The sequence below is a fragment of the Alosa sapidissima genome, chromosome 5 (genome assembly GCF_018492685.1).
Source record: "Alosa sapidissima isolate fAloSap1 chromosome 5, fAloSap1.pri, whole genome shotgun sequence".
NCBI lineage: Eukaryota > Metazoa > Chordata > Actinopteri > Clupeiformes > Clupeidae > Alosa > Alosa sapidissima.
Window position 1 is genome coordinate 30,565,140 of NC_055961.1, and position 19,208 is coordinate 30,584,347.

Sequence of the window (19,208 nt, forward strand, 5' to 3'; positions counted from 1 at the left end):
ATGCAACAGCCAATAGAGTTCCCGTGTAATTGGTTGTGGCATTTGGTTATTTGGTAAGTTGCCAAACCCTTTGCAAAGACAAAAGTTCAAACTTTCTGTGTTATTTAATATAGTATTTTTTCTCCATTGGAGATGGCCAAAACAACATAGGCCTAACAGCTGGGAAAATAAGAGCCGATATTTTCTAGGGGGCGCACAAACTTTGCCTAAAATACCAAGACCACTTCAGGATCGCATCGATACTATTGATCCTATTCATCGTCCGACTCATCCCCGTTTAGGCAGCTGTGATATCAATATAATCGCTTCTTCAATGGTCCTTGAATGTCGTTTGTTTCGGCTATGGAAATCACTGACTTTGGCATACGCGCCTGAACTTCGTAGTTGTACTGTAGCTGTAGCTGTACCTTTAAGAGAGAAATGGGGTGGGTTCAACCTGACCTCGATGAGGATAGATCGCACCCTGTTCCAACTAGTTCACCTGTTAGCAGCAGTCAGTGCCGAGAGAGCTTGGGAGGTTGGATGAAGGGAGCATTTATCACGGATTTCTTGTTCTTGTCTGACGTTGTTTCGGTCTAAATTAATAGCATAAATTCTGCTGAGAAGCATACGTGCCAAATCGGCATTGCGACCAGATAAGCTATGCCTCTGCTTGCGAAACGGCACCTGTTTTCGTGGTTGTTCGTCGCGTCGAGTCTACAGGTATCGAGTTTACATTTCGCACAGGCAACATACATATGCACAGCATATCTCAACCTATCTTTTGTCGCCCCACAAAGCAACGAAACTATCTGGCGATACGAAGAAATCGGACTATACGGACAGGACTCGCCAAAGGCGTCTGTAGTTGGAGACGTATACTTTCCCGACCCAATATACGGTTGTGACAGTGACACTGTTTATAACAATCCCAACGGATCCAAAGGCTGGATAGCTCTCATGCAACGTGGAAATGGGTGCACATTTTCAGAGAAGATCAACGTCGCGGCCAGCAAAGGAGCAATTGGAGCTGTTATATTTAACAATATCGGCAGTGATAACAGGGTCATACAAATGTCCCATCCAGGTATGTTTCCCCTTGTACGCGAACTTGGGAATTCTTGAATGTTATGCAACTCTTTTGTGGATGTTAAAACTTACCTGAGTTTCAGCTCAGACGCCCATGACGACGACCAAGCGAACTGGTGGCAGGGCCAACAGATCAGATTTGGAATATGGACATACAAGCTCTGTAGTGTGTGGCATTAGGCCTACTAATCCGAGGGGTGATATACTTTTGTGAAATGTTGTGATCAACTAAACAGTCAGTATGATCATCATGCTTTTTAGCACTGGATTTATGGTAGCCTATCTGCCCCGCACTCACACACACTGGGGTGGGGGAGGTGGTGGTCGTGGAGGGGAGGGTCACAGGGTCATAAGAGTAAAAGTTAGACAACTCTAAAACAATGCAAACATAGACCTATTCACTGACGGACTGACGTGCCCCTACGATCGTTGTGTTTGAGGTGATTAAGCCAAACAGAACAATCACATTCTGGATGATCCACCACAATTAGTCAGGGTGGAGGAAGCTTGATCTGTGGCCTGTATAGGAATACTGGGGACGATTCTGTTTTCACACTTCCTTACAATACTGTAATCTAAGTTTATAATCTATGTTTTAATATCCTGCAACAAAAACCTTTAACTTGCCCCGGCACACACAATTCATAATGTCAGCAGGTATTCCTTGTGATCTGTCGTCACCATCACATGAGTGTCAGAAATGGTTAGAGAATATCTGTATGGAAAGCAATTCATGAATCAGAATAGCCCATTATTCACATGTAGCGTAAATGACAGTTGTCTGTATGTTAACATGTTGGTCAGTGGTAACATTGTAAAGGTTCAAACTCCTCTCACTGTTGTGAAAGCTAGTTGGCACTTTGCTGCTTAAACATGAATGATAGTAGGTAGGCCTAATATTTATTTTGGGCTTGTGTTCTACTTTATCAGTGTTCCTCCCTCAGGTCAGACTATTCAGAAGATAACAGATCTTACCATTGTAGACAGGGGTGCAGTCCAGTGTTTCCCATACATTGACTTATTTGTGGTGGCCCACCACAATATCAACATTGACCACCACACAATGATTTTCCAGGTTGTACTAAATTGTGCTTAAATCTGATTAGCATCATAACCACACTGTGCTAATTTGTTAAAAACTGTTGCATTCAAGTTAATTCTGCAAACCAACCACCACAAATGGAATTCAATTCTCTGGGAAACACTGTAGTCGTAAAATAAGAGGTGGGTAATGTGCTATGCGGTATCTGATTTTTAAAAAAGGATTGATTATGGTGTAGGTTATTGTCCAATGTTTACAATAATACCAGTGGTATTAAATGGTTCCTGGAGTGATAAGGGTATATTGTGAATGCGGATAATACAGTGTGATTTTTTGAATGTTAAAAGTTGATTGGTGAATAAACTTTTTTGAGAGGTAGATAAACTCTACTAAGAGGTGGAAAAACTCTATTTCTAAAATGTCAGAGGTGAATAAACTGTGTTTACTTGCGTTTAGCCTCTACTACAGCCCTGATTGTAGAGCAATAGCCCATTACATGATGTGACATGGCAACAAAATAATTAGTTCCCTCATCTTCAAATGCTGTGTCTATGCTTCTCCGTCTGACGTTATGACAGGCTCTCCTATTTTGCAAGCTCTACCTTCCCTTCAAAATAAGAAGAGAAAAATAAGAAAACAAATCTGTTTATTTCTTTAGAGAGGCATAAGGCACTAAGTTAAAACTATAAACACTTTTTTTACACTGTTTCAAAACAGTTGCGAAATGGTTATGGTATTGGTATAGTATGATATTGATATGGTATATGACACTTTTGTCCAAAGCGCCTTACAGAATATGAACATTACATTAGTTGAAAATAACTCTGTTATAAAACAAAATAACTTGTAAAAGCGTGCATAAAGCATAATAGTAATGATAGCATTAATATCAATAGCAATGCAGTGAATAAATACATGATTCCAGCTTTTTCCCATTTTCTTCTTCAATACAGATATTTTGATGTATCATAGATTAGTCTTTTACAGTGTCTCCAGTATAGGTGAATCGGGATATAATCGTGGGCAAAGTATAGTGACTGTATCAATTTGTGACTTACTCTGCGATTCTCAGCTCTAATGGCCATGAAGGTGTCAATTACAATTGACTGCGTCAATTCCTTGAATTTCCCCTGGGGATCAATAAAGTATCTATCTATCTATCTATTAGTGCTATGTTCAGTGTAAGCTTTTGTCACAGATTAATCACAAGAACAAATATCGCCAACACAATAGGCAGCTGATTTTCACAAGGAGAAGGAGGCTAACACTGACTAAAACAGAAATCTAGTTTTGAGGCAGCATGGGCAGGACTGACTGCACATGGTTATAGTTCTGGTTAAGGTTATAAGTAGTTAGTAAGTAAGTGTATAAGTATATATACTCTTTTGATCCCGTGAGGGAAATTTGGTCTATGCATTTATCCCAATCCGTGAATTAGTGAAACACACTCAGCACACAGTGAACACACAGTGAGGTGAAGCATAATATATGATTTAGCAGACGCTTTTGTCCAAAGCGACTTAAAAATAAAAACAATACAATAATTAAAAATGAACAGTGAACACCAGTGCACAGTGCTGACCAGGTGCATCCTAAATCGAAACAATGGGAAGCCCAAGTTTTACGATCTCAATTATTTTCCAGAAATGCTCTCTAGGGACCTTTCCATGGGGTCAGAAGTGTTCCAGAGGCTACTGTCCTCTGGGTTGACTGCAGCACAGTCTATGGCCTTTGTTCAGGATGAAATGGAATACACCATTCAGTGAGGTCCATTAACAGTCAGCTTGAGCTGTAGGGTCAGTGGTGGTCAACAGGGCTCTAGAGAGTAAAATGTAGGGCAACTGACTGCATTGTACACTCTGTCATGCTGCGTCAAGGCATTGGGGAGCAAATCAGCAAAATATCAAATAAACTCCTTAAATTTCTATCTACTTTGTAGTGACATCCCCCTAGTGTGCATGCTGCTGCACAAATGTTCTTTCTACTTTTGTTAACTTACTGTATAACAAGTAAGCCTAATAGAAGTGTGTTGGTTAGGCTGGGCAGATTTTGTAAGCTAGAATGTGGTGTACCTGGCTGTCGGTCAGAATCAATTGTAAGAGTCCATCTGCTTTTAGTAATTCCATTCTCTCTGTCTGTTTGTCAGTCACACACACACACACACACACACACACACACACACACACACACACACACACACACACACACACACACACACACACACACACACACACACAGATAAGGAACTTCTTAAAATAAGTTGTCTATGGTGGTTCCTCCAAAAAGAGACACAAAGTTTTATGCAGCTGGCAAATTGAGTCACAGAAGGTCACTACAATAACTTAACCACACAGTTTAATTTAAGATATTGGCATCCTGACCATCAACAAGGCTTTCATGAAAATTCCTTCAGCTTGGAAGGTAACAAAATGATGACTGGCATCCGTAAATTGATAATGTAGACTCACGTAGGAGTAAAGCAGGCTTATGTTATCCCAATGTCTAAATTTGTGGTTTAGCCCACTGTTTATGAATGTGCTGTCAAAAATCATGTTGGTTGCTTTTTGTCTTATATAATTTCTCTGCAGCAGAAATTAAATGAGCAGTAACGGTCTGTTATCAAAGGAGTTTGTAAAAGCAAGAAAAAACAGTAAAAGCTAATTGCCATGTCTGATAGTCAGGCTTTATCAGGTGATATTACTAGTTGCTGGTACGGCCTTGAGGAAGTTGGATTCATTTATTTTTTTATTTTTTGCTTCTGTATTTGGCAAATGTCATAGGGCCTTTATCAACCCCTCAAGTTTGGTTTGGTATGTAGTAGTGTTGTCACGATACCAAAATTATGACTTCGATACGATACCTGCCATAAATATCACGATGCTCGATACTGAAACGATACTTCGGCAAAATCCTAAGACTCATACCTCCTTCAAGTGTATTGAGTCATTTGTGTTGAATTCGGTGCACTTTTGTAGTGTGCAGGTCAATTCTGGGTTCTAAACTTCCTACATAATTATTATTTTTATAGTCCGTAAAATAGTAGGGCTATTTTGTGTGATTAAGTCCTTTATTTTTTGTTCTATTTCATTTACATTGTGTTGTGTTGTGTGTAGCTTTAAATAGCCAAACTAGGCTAGATCAAGGTCAGTGTTGAAATTACTGCATGCAAATCACTGAATGCTATGCAGAGGGGCCTAATCTTTAGGCCATCTGATGTACAGTATAGGCTTCCCTAGGCCTTACCGTGTTCATGGGATTTCTTTGACAGTTGCAAAGGGGAAAATGTGAGGATAGTCTTCTTTGCGCCCAGTGTACAAGTACGACGTTCCAACCACTCAGGTCTTCGTCAGATAGGCCTACACCATTACCTGTTGCAATATGTCTTTGTGCATTCCTACATTAGCCTACGTCTATTTTTTTGATAACATGATTTGCTACCACGTAACAATAAGCCGCTATTATTATTAGGACTCAACACGCTTTGGTGGTATTATATGCTGTGGGCTTTAATTAGCGCATTTCGGGTATCCTATCCTACATCTGGGCAATACTTTGAACAAATTGCAGTCTACATGCCATGACAAATATTACCAGTAGTACTGACCAAACATGAAATAGATTTTACAAGTTATGGTAATGTTATTCTGGCGTGAACATTGCGCTTTCATCACGATAGCACCCTATGATTACAGCTCGTTATGTCTCGTCAAAATGATCACAGTTCTATATATACAGTCTATGGCGTGCAAGGAGCAGTGAGAGCAGCAGTTCACGCAGACACAGAACGTTAATTTTAATAAAGTATCGATTCTAAAAACGTCGGAAATCATATTGTTTTTTGTGTGAAGGCATCGTGATACCTTTTTAGTATCGATACACCGTGCAACACTAGTATGTAGGCAGACATACTGTAAGTGTCATTTGCACCCAGGTGGATAGATTGGCTGGGTCTATTATAGTATTGGCTAACCATCACCTTTGTGAGAGTGTAGACCTTTTTTGCAAAAATCCCCAATTTTTTTCAGTTGCAAATGTATGCAAATATGACTTGCTTGCCGGTAAACCAATAGGACATTCAGGTTGGTTTGGTCCTGATTATTTGACGGAACATAGATAAATAGTGGTGACATCAATTTCTATACACAAAACACATGCAGTACACATTGTCCAGCTCATAGTAGGCTATGTAGTGTACTGTACATGCCTGCATACATGGCATTTGGACTCCTCCGATCTTTCTGGACTTTGATTTCTACAATGCTATTGACTGAACCAATAAACTGTGTTTATCTTGGTAGTCATGTGATCTGACAAATAAACAGCAGATTAAAGGTGAAAAAAGATTAAAGATTAAAACACTTTTACGCAAATTATGAAAGCCAGGAGAAGGCACGTTTGTCACCTTGGGTGGCTACTGGAAAGATTAGAAAGATAATTTTTTGGGGAAATCATAACCATTGTCATCTTGAGGGAGGTCTAAGTTGGTGTCAAGTTTCTACACTCTTGACGTTTTTTCACTGAACCATTTCAGTCCAGTTCTCCTCAAGTATCATCTCTGTTTAAAAAAACTTTGACACCGAGACAGTCTTTTTTGAGTGTGTATTATAGACTTATATGTCTGTGTTGATAACGGTTGATTATGAACAGAAGTATGAGTGAAAGTTTTTTAGTTAGACAGAATTCAAACAGTATGATTTGACCAAGTTAATGAACATCCCTACCAAAGCTTTGTATTCAGTCATGATCAAATTTCCTTTTTCAATGTATGAACAGCATGAATGCAGAAAATAGTATAACACTTCTTGTTATAACACAAATGGGTAATTTTGCGTCAAATTAGACAGAATCCAGCAAAATGGTTGCCATACTGTCTCAGATTTTTCTCAATGTTTGTCATGTTTGGGTTCCAAAACTAAAGAGCCATGTTTTTTCCAAAAAATGTTGGCCATGTTTGGACTATGCTATGTTTTTTTTTTGGCTAAAACAATTTATGTCACTTACTGCAAACATCACCTAACCAACCGCTAGCTGTCTGTGTCCTGAATACACTGTAAAAAAACACGATCTCTGTGGACAGCAGGCTCCCAAAACGGCAATAAAAACAACCTGGGCAAACCTAGCCCATAATAACAAACTGTTCCAGCAAATCACAGACGAGATGCGCGTTTAGGAGAGTTTCAATTGCACGGGAGCAGCACGGGAGGGAGGGGGAGGAAGTAGCGAGCTAGCTCTCTGTTTTGTTTGAAAGTCAACAGAAGTGACGTTACCCTTTAAAAAGTTTTATTCATAGCCTACCCAAACATGTTCTCAGTTTGACTGAAGCACTAAAAGTGTGTACTGCATCCCCATTGATTTTTATTTAAGGCCGTATATGATATTTTAAAATGAGTGATATTGAGTCTTGGAAAAAAATCTGTATTTTTTCTGCAGATACAATACTTTATTAATGTTGTGCCAACATTTGAGATCTTCACAACAAAAGCACATGAAGAGATTAAGGATAAAATTAGATGTATTTGATAATTTTAGGACTAAAATGGTATGTGGGGTAGTTAGTAGGAACACACAACAAAAATCTCAGTGGAATTAGCTCTCAAACTCATTTAGTGTACAAGTGCCAGTGTTTTATTACCATATTTTATTCAAGGATACACTTTGTTTTTTACATTGTATGCCCCTGCTTTTTCATTCTTGTCCCTGAGGTGAAACAATGTCTTTACCTCTATTTATGTATTGCCACACATAGATTTTCATGTGACTACTATACTAGGCTAGTTCCCCACATACCATTTTACTATAAATGACAGAGAATATGTCCATAATATTTTCATGTTCATTGTATGTGGATAAATGAAATAGTGGCACAAAATTGATAAGATAGTGTATTTAAAGAAAAAATACAAAGTCACAAAATATTTAGAATACCCCCAATGTCACTCTTATTGCATATTTTTCCAAATCTAGGGCCTTACAGAAAGTCATTGAACTTGCCCTACAAACTTTTAATGGTTCAGTCATACTGAGAACATGTTTGTCTTCCATCCTACAAAGATTGGACTGGCTATAAATAATACTTTTCAAAATATTAATGGCCAAAAAAAAATGTTTCCAAAATCTTTTGTTTCTCTGACTATATAATGAAATAAATGTATAAAATAGGAAAAATAGGATTTTAACAGAGATATTTTACAGGCCTTGGTTTTGGGACTTTTGAGAGGCAACCTTACCTGATACGGAATGACCTAAATGTATTCGTATTATATTTGCGCTATGGAAACTGAAAAGTATTAACAGAGGTTAAAGGAAAAGGATGTTCGACTCTCAGTCCAGTAATAGCTAGTTTCTTTTTCTTTGTCCCGGCTCTTGTGAATGAACTTGAAAAACTGGTCTTCTCTAAAGGGCACCACTTCTCCTAAATATGAGGTATTGGAACTCTCATTTTTGCCTTCCTGCATGTTGTGTAGTCTATGTTCCGATATGTAGGCCTATTTATAGAATATGCATATAAAACAATATTGGCTTTAAATTACTTGTGACGTTTTAAACAAGGTTGTATTTCTCTCTCTCTCTCTCTCTCTCTCTCTCTCTCTCTCTACTCTCTCTCTCTACTCTCTCTCTTTGACATAGTGAGTGTTTTTGTGCTTGAGAACTTGCTGTTCTCTTAATTGGCCTCCTATGAGGAAAGCCTTTCTGCCTCAGTAACAAGCAGGAAGTTGGGCCTTAAAAGAGGTTACGTTTAGTTGGTCTCCTTGCTGGTCACGTATCACCCAGACCATTGGTATCATATCACGTAACTGTGTTCTTTTTCTCTGAGATTTATCTCTGTATGACAAAAGCGAGCGGTACACACTCTCTTCTTGTTCAAATGTGAATTGGCAAAGTACTATATTTCACAAAGTGTTCCCAAGATTTCACAAGACTGCAATCTTTTTTCTCCATAATCTTTACAGCTAGTTGCTATAGATATACCTCAGGGAAAGTAAACTCTAGAATACCACAGAAATAGTGTGATATCCCGACCAGTCGGAATGGCTGAAGTGCCCTTGAGCAAGGTGCCTAACCCCTCACTGCTCCCCGAGCGCCGCTGTTGTAGCAGGCAGATCACTGCGCCGGGATTAGTGTGTGCTTCACCTCACTGTGTGTTCACTGTGTGCTGAGTGTGTTTCACTAATTCACGGATTGGGATAAATGCAGAGACCAAATTTCTCTCACGGGATCAAAAGAGTATATATACTTATACTTTACTTGTTGGAAACTGACTCAACCAAAATGTGGGAAAACACAATTAGTGGCTGGAGTTTGTACAGTTTAGAGGAATGTGAGAGTCGCACTACCTGAGGCCATAGAGCGATTTGCTGACACTGTTTTGTCAAGTCAGGTGGACGGCATGCTGTCTCACATGACATACTCAACACAGCTCATGAAGAGCTTTTGGCAGACATGGAGTCTTGTCTTGTCATTCTTTGTCAGACAGCAGTTGTTTTGCTTCCGATATTTCTGTCCTTGCATTGTGACTGGCTTGCTTCTTGCTTCCTGTGTGCTTATATATTTTGGAAATGGACTTTTGTGGTTTAGTTGTCACATGAGTCAAATGTTTGGCCAGTGGTTCCTGATTTTCACACCTGCATTTGACAAGAAGTGTTCAGACCGCAAATTATCTGCCCAAGCTAAAAGATTTCCTATACATAAACACTCACACTAAAAATTAGGTCATAGCAATGTGCCTGCTGGGAATTCCATGACAATTAGTCCATTCATACTAAAAAGTTTCATATTCCATTACTGTTTGTATGATATGAAGGGAGTAATCTAATATGCAGAAACTGTCACGGGGAAATTTCCCCCACAATAAAGCCATAATATCTCAGTTAGTACTATTCATAGTAAATGTGCGTGTTTATTGTATGTTTGTGTATAAGCCCTCAAGAAACATTATGTTAGATGCCTGTTTTTTATTTCTTAAATAGACAGTTTCTGTTCAACTACTTTTTCACCCCCAAACTGATGGTTACTGTCATCTGAGGTGGGAAGACCTATGACTGGATGGCTCATACGGATTGTATTCTTAGCTATGCCAAAGGTCTGGAAAGTCTTAATGGATGCTGGATGAAATACGTGTGTTTATTCATAACTGACAGAAACCAGAATAGTACTGTGATGTGATGACAATGACCGAGCTGTGTGTGTGTGTGTGTCTGTGTCTGTGTGTGACGTGTGTGCACAGACTGTGCTGTGTAAGGGTGAAAACACAGATGGCTTTGTGTAGTGTTCTGTCTGAGAGCAGGCATGCACATTTGTGAGGAGAGTGTGTGTGTGTGTGTGTGTTGGGGGGTGGGGTGGGGGGGTTCCCAGCCTAAGAGCATCTACTGAGTTTAATGTGAAATTTCAGTGTTTCGTCAAGAAATATAATTTTAATTTGAGAGTGAGCGCCTCTAATGTAGCCACATGCGCGTGATTCCAGGCACAGGTGACACAGTGGCCATTATGATCGGACACATCCGTGGGATGGAGATGGCCCGGCTGCTGCAGCAGGGCATCCAGCTCACCTTGTCCATCGAGGTGGGCAAGCTGCACGGGCCCTGGATGAGCCACTACTCCGTCTTCTTTGTGTCCATCTCCTTCTTTGTGGTGACCGCGGCGACCGTGGGGTACTTCATCTTCTACTCGGCTCGACGACTCAACACCGTCCGGCTGCAGAACCGCAAACAGGTATCCACCAACTCGCCCCGAGTTACATCAGGCAAACCTAACACCCTTGTCCTTAACCACAACGGAATGACAAGTGTTATGTTGGATATCACAAAAAACTTCCAACAGCCCTCTCTCTCTCTCTCAGGTGTCCTCAAAGAACAGGTTGGACCTGTCTGGTCTGACTGGCCACATAGTTTCTGTGTTTGTTGATATTCCTGTGGGGCCCTGTATATATGACAGAAACGATAGGGGCCCTTAATCTGCCTGCACCTTTTTTCCATGCTGTTGAGCACACCCACTTCTTGACATGGAGAAGTACACACACACACACACACACACACACACACGCACACGCTGCTATGCATAGAGAAAGCCAACAGCAATCCAGTAGATGAGCCTGCCCCACACTGCCATGAGCCAGGGAAGAATGCTGGCATGCCTGGGCTGCTCTTTGAGCTAGTAATGTTTGCCGTGGGCTCAGGTTCACCAAGCTGCTGCAACTCTGACAGAGACCTTTGAACTGCCAGCAGATATGCCTGTTCACCTTGCAAGGGTTGAAACAGTGAGGCTGAGGGGGCTGTTCCACATGCCTGATAAATGTTTTTGTCTTATAACTCCTTAGTGAAGGGGGAAGGAAAACACACACTCACACTCACACACACACACACACACACACACACACACACGTTCAGCTGCGAGTGTGTCACAGACAAACACTACTGTCAAACAGTCACCCACAGAGTGTGAAGTTCTGGGCAAAAAGGAGAGCATTGTCCTGCCCGTGTGAGTGTATGCAAAACACCACAGACACACTCAAAATGTCATGAATACACATACAAACCTGCATGCTCAACAAACCCACACATGCTTGCTCATACACAAACACTCTCTCTCTCTTTGTCTCTCTTTCTCAGACGCACACTAACAAGCATAGAGGCTTTGTAAAAAAACATCCTGCTAATTCTCTCCAGAGATATTCTCAAGTGATTTGAGTAATCCCCGCTGTGATTGGTTGTGCATTACTCTTAGGTTCATAACAATTTGATGAGTGTCAATTTGACAGTATCAATCATTCATGTTACATATGTTGTCAAATATACATTATGTATAGACAATATATGTAAACATATAAAGCGTGTGTGATAGGGTTTTGGTGTGCTTGCCATTTACGTCTCTAAAATCTCCAGTGACTTTTCCCCTGGGGAGTGTTTTAATGACTCGACTGAAAAACATCTAAGCCAAGGGTGAGGGTGTCTTGGTTCTTCCAGGATGACATCATCTCCTTCCTCTGGAACCCAGATGAGGATGGAGATTACCTTGACTTTGATGCTTGCACAACCGTATTCTAGACAAACATGTGACTTGCATAACAACCCGTGTGTGGTTACATTCATATTTTGAAACCTGGCACATGTAAATTAGCAAGTTCAGTGACTTGCATAACAACAGTACACAGTTACATTTATATATTTTTATATACAATAGGATATAAAAATGTGTCATGGATTAACCACTGAGGTAAATCTAGAAAGTGATTACCATGTCATGATTATATACATCATAATGGCTGGCCCCAGACAGTATTGCTCTTAGGTTCATAACAGTGTGATGAGTTTGTCAATTTGACTATCAATCATTTCATTTGCATATGTTGTCAGATATACATTATGTGTGTGTGTGTATATATATATATATATATATATATATATATATATATATATATATATATATATTAATTAGTGTATATAATGTACATGTAACATGTAAATACAGACAGTAACTAAGCTTCACCATATAAACCAAAGCCACATACATTTTACACTAGTTATTATTCTAAACGAAACAAAGCTAAGGCACATAGTTCAAGTTCAAGGTCAAACAAAGAATGTCAGAACGTAGAACTGAACAGCACCATAGGTATGTAAATGTGTGTAAGACAGAGAGGGAGAGGGGACAAGAAAAGAATGAGTGAATGAGAGATAAAGAAGTGGGAGAATGAGAGATAAAGAAGTGGGAGAAAGAGAGATAGGAAGTGGCTGAATAATGCAAAACCATGCAATGTGAAACGTGGGAAAGCCAGAGCAAACGTATGCATTCGTAGAGCATTCTCATGGCCTCTTGTTTACACGTGCTCCGCTGTAATCCACACTCCTCGTCACACACACACACACACACACACACACACACACACACACACACACACACCGATGAACTCCCTCATCCACGTCCTCTTGACACACTTTCCTCCTCTCCCCTTTGCAGAAAAAGCTTAAGGCCGAAGCAAAGAAGGCGATTGGCCAACTGCAAGTCCGCACACTTAAACAGGGAGATGAGGTACTGACCACCTGCCCTCCTTCATTTTTGTAACTTTCTTCACCTCCTCCCATCTCGGTCTTAGCCCTTCCTGCTCCACTTTCCTCCCTTCCCTCCCTCCTTCCTTCTGCATGGAAATGAAACATGCCTTTTGTACGTGGCTTTGGATGAAAACGTCTGCTATATGAATAAATGGAAATGGGGAAACATGTGGTGTTTACTTTGCAGGAGACGGGGCCAGATGCAGACACCTGCGCAGTTTGCATTGATGCGTACAAGGCCGGAGATGTGCTCTCCATTCTCACGTGCAAGTATGTAAAGCAGTGATTCACACCTATGAGGCAAATTTGCTTACAGTGCCGAGATAGTTAAAGTAATCGAAATGTACTATTTGTAATGATACAGTGATCTAAATAAAAAGTAAAGTAATATTTCAGTCATTTGAAAAGAATGGAAAATGTATTAGTGATAATAAAACGTGTGTTTGTGTGTCTGTGTGTGTTTGTAGTCATTTGTTCCATAAGCAGTGCATTGAGCCATGGTTACTGGAACACAGAACGTGTCCGATGTGCAAGTGTGACATCCTGAAGGCCCTGGGAGTGGAGGTAAGAACATTTACATTGTGCACTTGCTTGACTCCCATCTCCACAGCCCAAAAAATCCCCATCCATTTTCCTTGAAAGCACCTTAATTTGGATGTGCCCTGAATGTGCTGAGACATATTAGCTAATTTTGGAAAAATAATCACCCTCTCTTTCCCTCTCCATCCATCTCTCTCTCTCTCTCTCTCTCTCTCTCTCTGTCTCTGTCTCTGTCTCTCTCTCTCTCTCTCTTTCTTTCTCTCAGCCTGACATAGAGGAGCCGCCCCAGGAGATCACCGTGCCTCCGGAGCTCTCATTCCCCAACGTGACCGAAGACAGCCGCAGTGAGACGGCCTCGTCTGGCTACGCCTCCATCCAGGGCATGGAGCACCACAGCCCAGTGGAGGACACTCCACACTCCAGCCCTGGTAATGCACCAGCCCCCCCCCCCCCCCCCCCCCCCTCGCTCTCGTGCTGTTATGTCTCTTAAATTCTGCCCTGCATACCTCTCACCCTCCTGTTAAAGGGTGCTCGGGCCTTTCACGCCTCCATGCTGATCATATGGCATGGGCTGGACCGCAACCTTCATATTTTTTTTTCAACCTTTAGTATTCTGCCTATCATAAGACCTCAACAGCTGCCAACAAAGTTGATTTGAACATGACCCCTTTTTTATATGCTAGCCTTTATACGTTTTATGTTTATATGACTAAAGTGCATGTTTCTATAACTGTATGCACTTTTCCACATAGCATGATCACTGACCTCCCGTGTATATATATATATATATATATATATATATATATATATATATATACTATGGTAAACGGGACATACAGAACACTTTACACAATTTTTTTACACTGTTATTATCTGTAAATCTTTTTTTATATTTTACACATTAGCTTAAGTGCAGATGTGTACAGTGTATGGCCTGAGAGGGAGGTGTTAAATTTCAGCTACCAATAACACAACGTCTTCCAACGTCAATGTCATGACAATGTCAAGCATGTTGTGTCTGAGGTGAAGCTGCGCTTGAGAAGCACTTTTTGGAATTGCGCTGGATGGAAAAAAAAAACAGAGCAGAGGTGTTGAAACTTGAGAGGCTGTTCTCACATTTCCCTCATCATCCTCTTTTACCTTGAAGTAAGACATGTGTTCGGAGAACGGACGTCATTCTTGAACACTGAGCCGCTGGTCACGTCATGAGCTCCGCTTGATGTGACAAAAAAGTGCGGAAAAGTAATAGGCTAGGGTGTTCCGTGAAGTTTGTTTTTTTCTGGTTTCGAGTTTTAAAAAGCAGCACTACAGTGTTGTTTTCCCATACAAGGCAGCCGATCAGCATAAAGCTCATTTAATTATTCATGTGGGTGCCAGATAAGCATGAGGGGCACCTAGATATCAGCCAAAAGGCCCATTTTCTTCCCCAGCCTAATTATAGGGTTGGAAATGTGCTTGTAAAATAGCATCTGAGCAAGTTGCATACCTCCTTCTATGTTGACATCAGAGAACAAGGTAAAATACTCTGTTCATCCATTCTATGTCATCTTTAATCTTAATTTAATTTTAGTTAATGAAATATGAGTGGCCATTTCATATTACACAATAAAAAAAATGTCAGGTTACTGACTTTCTGTAAATATATTATAAAATGTATTATGAAAATTGGGAAACATGACTATGCCATGGTTTCTCGATTCTCAGCCAAATGCCCATGGCTCCTTGTCCTAAAATTCTAGAATATTCTGTGATTGCAGAACATTTGCATTTTTCCAACAGAGGGTGATTGTAACATAAACACCATCAGTGAGACTGGGAAAGTAGAATCCTACTAGCTTTTCTTTTAAGTATACATTTGTGGGAGGTGTATTTTTTTTTAATTATTTCATTTTCTACCCAATCTTTTACATAGCTTAATGTTCTGGGTAATTAACATATTCACCTATTCAGCGTAAGAAACATGTGTCATTAACATCTAATCCTTTTGTAAACAGAGTCATGACGGGTTAGAAAAGACAATGAGCTGTTGCTACTGCAATTCTTTAGTGCAGGTCCAAATTCACTGACAATTTTGGATGGTTTGAATGGACTAGTTGATAAATAAGAACATGGTTTAGTGACAACCCAGAATAAGTAAGTGGTAAGCCACCTCAAAGAAGCACCTGGGGACTTTGTTATGCTTGCACAATGAAGCAATAGGAATCTTCTATTAAACCGTCAAGGAGGTTTACCACAGAGTTAACTTGTGTAGGGTGATGTCACTTAGCTTATATCACTAAACCACATTGTTGTAATATCCAACAGGTCCTTGTATCTTGTTGTATTGTGAAGGTTTGTGTTATTCTTGTGTTTCAGAGTCCATCCCTGACCTTGGATCAGTTCAAGTGGACATCCAGCCACATTACGACAACCTTGCCTTTGAGAGCGATAGCCCTAGAGACCCCAGAACATGAGTGTCGAATGTACACACACACACACACACACACACAAACACACACACACACACACACACACAGTCACATCCAAGTCTCCTTTGATAACAGATGGACTTAGTTAAACTCAGGTTGGCCTAACTCTATCTATGCATATCACTGCAATCCCCACCCCTCAACGCGCACACACACACACACACACACACACACACACACACACACACACACACACACACACACACACACACACACAAAAACAAAGGCTAAGTTAGCGGGAGTGGTATCTATGCATATTAGTTTTCATTATTTTGATATCAAATCTCTGCAGAGTATCTCTGCTTCAGGCCAGGACAAGCTGGACATCAGAATACTTTAATTGTATGTGATGTAAGTAATTTGAATCAGTAGGTTAGTTACTTGAATGTCTGTCATCAATCATTGTGTCTTAAGCTATGTGTTTTAATAGCTAAAATTCCTTTATGTCGATAGGACAGTTTTCTTTGTGTTTTAGCAGTACCAGTGGTGGATCATGAGGTATCGGACCACAAGCCAGACATTTTTCTTTGTTGCTTTGCTGTCTTCTCTTTTAAATGTAATTGTATGTGTGAGAGTGTGTGTGTATATATTGAGTGTATGGGTTTGTCCGTGTGTGTGTGTGGGAGAGAGAGACAGAGAGAAAGAGAGAGTGAGAGATTTGATGCAGTAGTTTAAATGAAGTTTTATTATTTAAGGCTTTAGGCTTTTGGACACAGTTTAGTACTTTTTTTCTATGTTTGTACAGTGTGCATTCCAGAGAAACATGTATAAACAAGGCCTTACCACTTTCTGCCTGAAAATGTGGACATTAGTTTACATGTCCCCGTTTTAGAAAAACCTGTAGTGCTCCATCTGCTGTCCGTGTGTAATACTGTCAGCTATACCATCGCCAGCTACATACACAAGCGCATGTGTGAGACCACACTAACTTTTTGTAATGAAAATGGGTGTTCTGTAATATCAAAGAAATGTGTTGTACTTTTCATTTCATAGTTTGTTGATTTCTCTATTTCATGTAGGTGAACCTGTGTGAAAAAAAATAATCATGTCATTGAGTGCTTACCATTGTAAATGTTGTGAAAACCCTACTTTTATACAGGGATAGATGCTAGTCCTCCAAATGACATTTTGTATGTAATGCTGTCTTACATTTTTTTGAGACATCCCTAAAAGTATTTCCCTGAAAAAAGAGTTTTTTTGTTTTTGTTTAGTCTTCACCTGGTCTTACACCGTTAAGTCATGTGCTCTGGTGTAAACTGGCTGGTGCAGATAGTGTGCCTTAAAAAGTTATCATCTAGTAATGAATTATTTCCTCATATATCTCATACAAAATATGTGTTCTCACTTGATGAAATTAATAGTTTCTGCATGCACTTTACAAGAATTAATTGAATTATGTTGCAGTTTTTTTTTCTTTGCTTAAAGGTTCCAGTTCTTCGTAATGAAGACATTTTAAGTGTTTTTGATTAATGTTAAGGGACAAAAGGAATTGTTACCTTTTCATTGTTAACTTGGGTTGTGTTGGGTCTTTGATAACAGCTATAAATTGCGAAAAGAAATTAATAAATTCTTGTTTTATGAAAACGGTGTGCTGTTGTCTGCTGTAGACAGTAAGCGAATAGTCCTACCGGTTTCATAGACAACTTTGTGTAGGCCTACTAATGTGACAGATAGAAGGACACAATCTAAATGATGGCCACATGAGTAGATTGGAGAGGTACAGAATAATGAGTGCCTTCATCCTCACGCAAGACAATATCTTTTTAGGCTAGGTTTCTGTGTTCGGTGTCTTTTCCCACATTGTTCTCAAGAAAAGTTCAGTGTTCCCTAAAACCTTTAGAATGTACCCATGTAATTGTTAAATGAATTACTCTCTTGGTCTTTTAACTGTATAGCCCACTTATTGGCTTAAGTAGCTACGCTGGTTTTATGATGGCGTGAGGAACGCTATACCCTGCATCATAATCAGTGTTTATCTATGCTTGTACTAGCCCGCTTGCTTGATTACGCAGTGTGCACATGCTGATTTTAGGTTGCCAGGTTTTATGACAAATAGATTAAACTTGTATGGAGTGAGTGATATGTATGTGTAGGATGTATTTCCTAATCTGACACCTTGCGAAATGTCTAAACTAACAGACCTGTGATATTCTTAGTAAAGTTTGATGGCCATGCAAATTACAGGAATTTTCTCCCCCCCCAACCCGTCACACACACACACACACACACCTAACCTGCACCCTGCATTCATGTTACGCAGGAATCGGCAGCAGTACACAGGTTGGGCAAAAGCACAATAACTACTTTATTATTTAATTATCCTCGGCAGTATTTACATGGGCCCTGTGTTATTTGACTGAGGGGCCCCATTTCAGATATCGGGGGTGAACTAGAAATGCAATTCCGAGGAATTACACGAGGGGATGCAATCTGCTGGTTAGGGTGTTGGTGGGGCTGTTGAGCTTGCTGCTAGCTGGTTGGTAGGGTAATTGTGATACCTGCAAAGGTGCTTTTGGAGTAACCAAATTTGAATCTTGTGTGACATGGCATTCTTGAGATATCACACTTAAGGTGTTTTTGACCTTGACATTTGACCTTCAACCTCCAACATCAACTCACTTCACCTTTGAGTCCATAAAAACACTCGTACCAAATTTGAAGAATGTACGTCAAGCCTTTCTGGAGATATAATGCTGAATGCATGAGATATGGCTGGGACTTTTATTTTAACAAACAGGAAACACTTTAACAGGATGTGTAGTTCAGGTAGAGCTAGATTGTATGCTTAGAAGCTGAGACAGTTGGATTTCTCACAGGTGACACCTGTGCCAGTGTTCTGATTAGCCTGGGAACTGCTCATAGACAGTAAAAGAAATGGACGAACAGACTCCGTCGTTTTCAATGGGAGGGCACTGAGTCAAATAGAACGATTTTTCAGTTGGTCCAGTACTGTGCAGCCTCACACTTAACTTCATGACGATAGCCATAGAACTAAATCTTGTAACTCATATGATAGACACACAGAAATTCTTCTCACATTTCCTT

General features: G+C 40.1%; 1 protein-coding gene across 1 annotated transcript; it reads left to right on the plus strand.

The window, feature by feature from the left end:
• The first annotated feature begins 471 nt into the window (after positions 1-471).
• On the plus strand, positions 472-17,747 carry rnf128a (ring finger protein 128a). The gene is made up of 7 exons (XM_042093921.1): positions 472-1,066; positions 10,572-10,819; positions 13,064-13,135; positions 13,343-13,425; positions 13,623-13,719; positions 13,961-14,123; positions 16,051-17,747. Exons 1-7 carry the CDS (start codon positions 643-645, stop codon positions 16,146-16,148), a joined length of 1,185 nt encoding a protein of 394 aa, XP_041949855.1. The 5' UTR covers positions 472-642; the 3' UTR covers positions 16,149-17,747.
• Positions 17,748-19,208: the final 1,461 nt, after the last annotated feature.

Coding starts and splice junctions, on each gene's coding strand:
- rnf128a (XM_042093921.1), top strand. CDS start 643: ATGCCTCTGCTTGCGAAACGGCACCTGTTTTCGTGGTTGTTCGTCGCG. Junction 13,720..13,960: donor TGAAGGCCCTGGGAGTGGAG/GTAAGAACATTT, acceptor TCTTTCTCTCAG/CCTGACATAGAGGAGCCGCC. Junction 14,124..16,050: donor CACTCCACACTCCAGCCCTG/GTAATGCACCAG, acceptor CTTGTGTTTCAG/AGTCCATCCCTGACCTTGGA.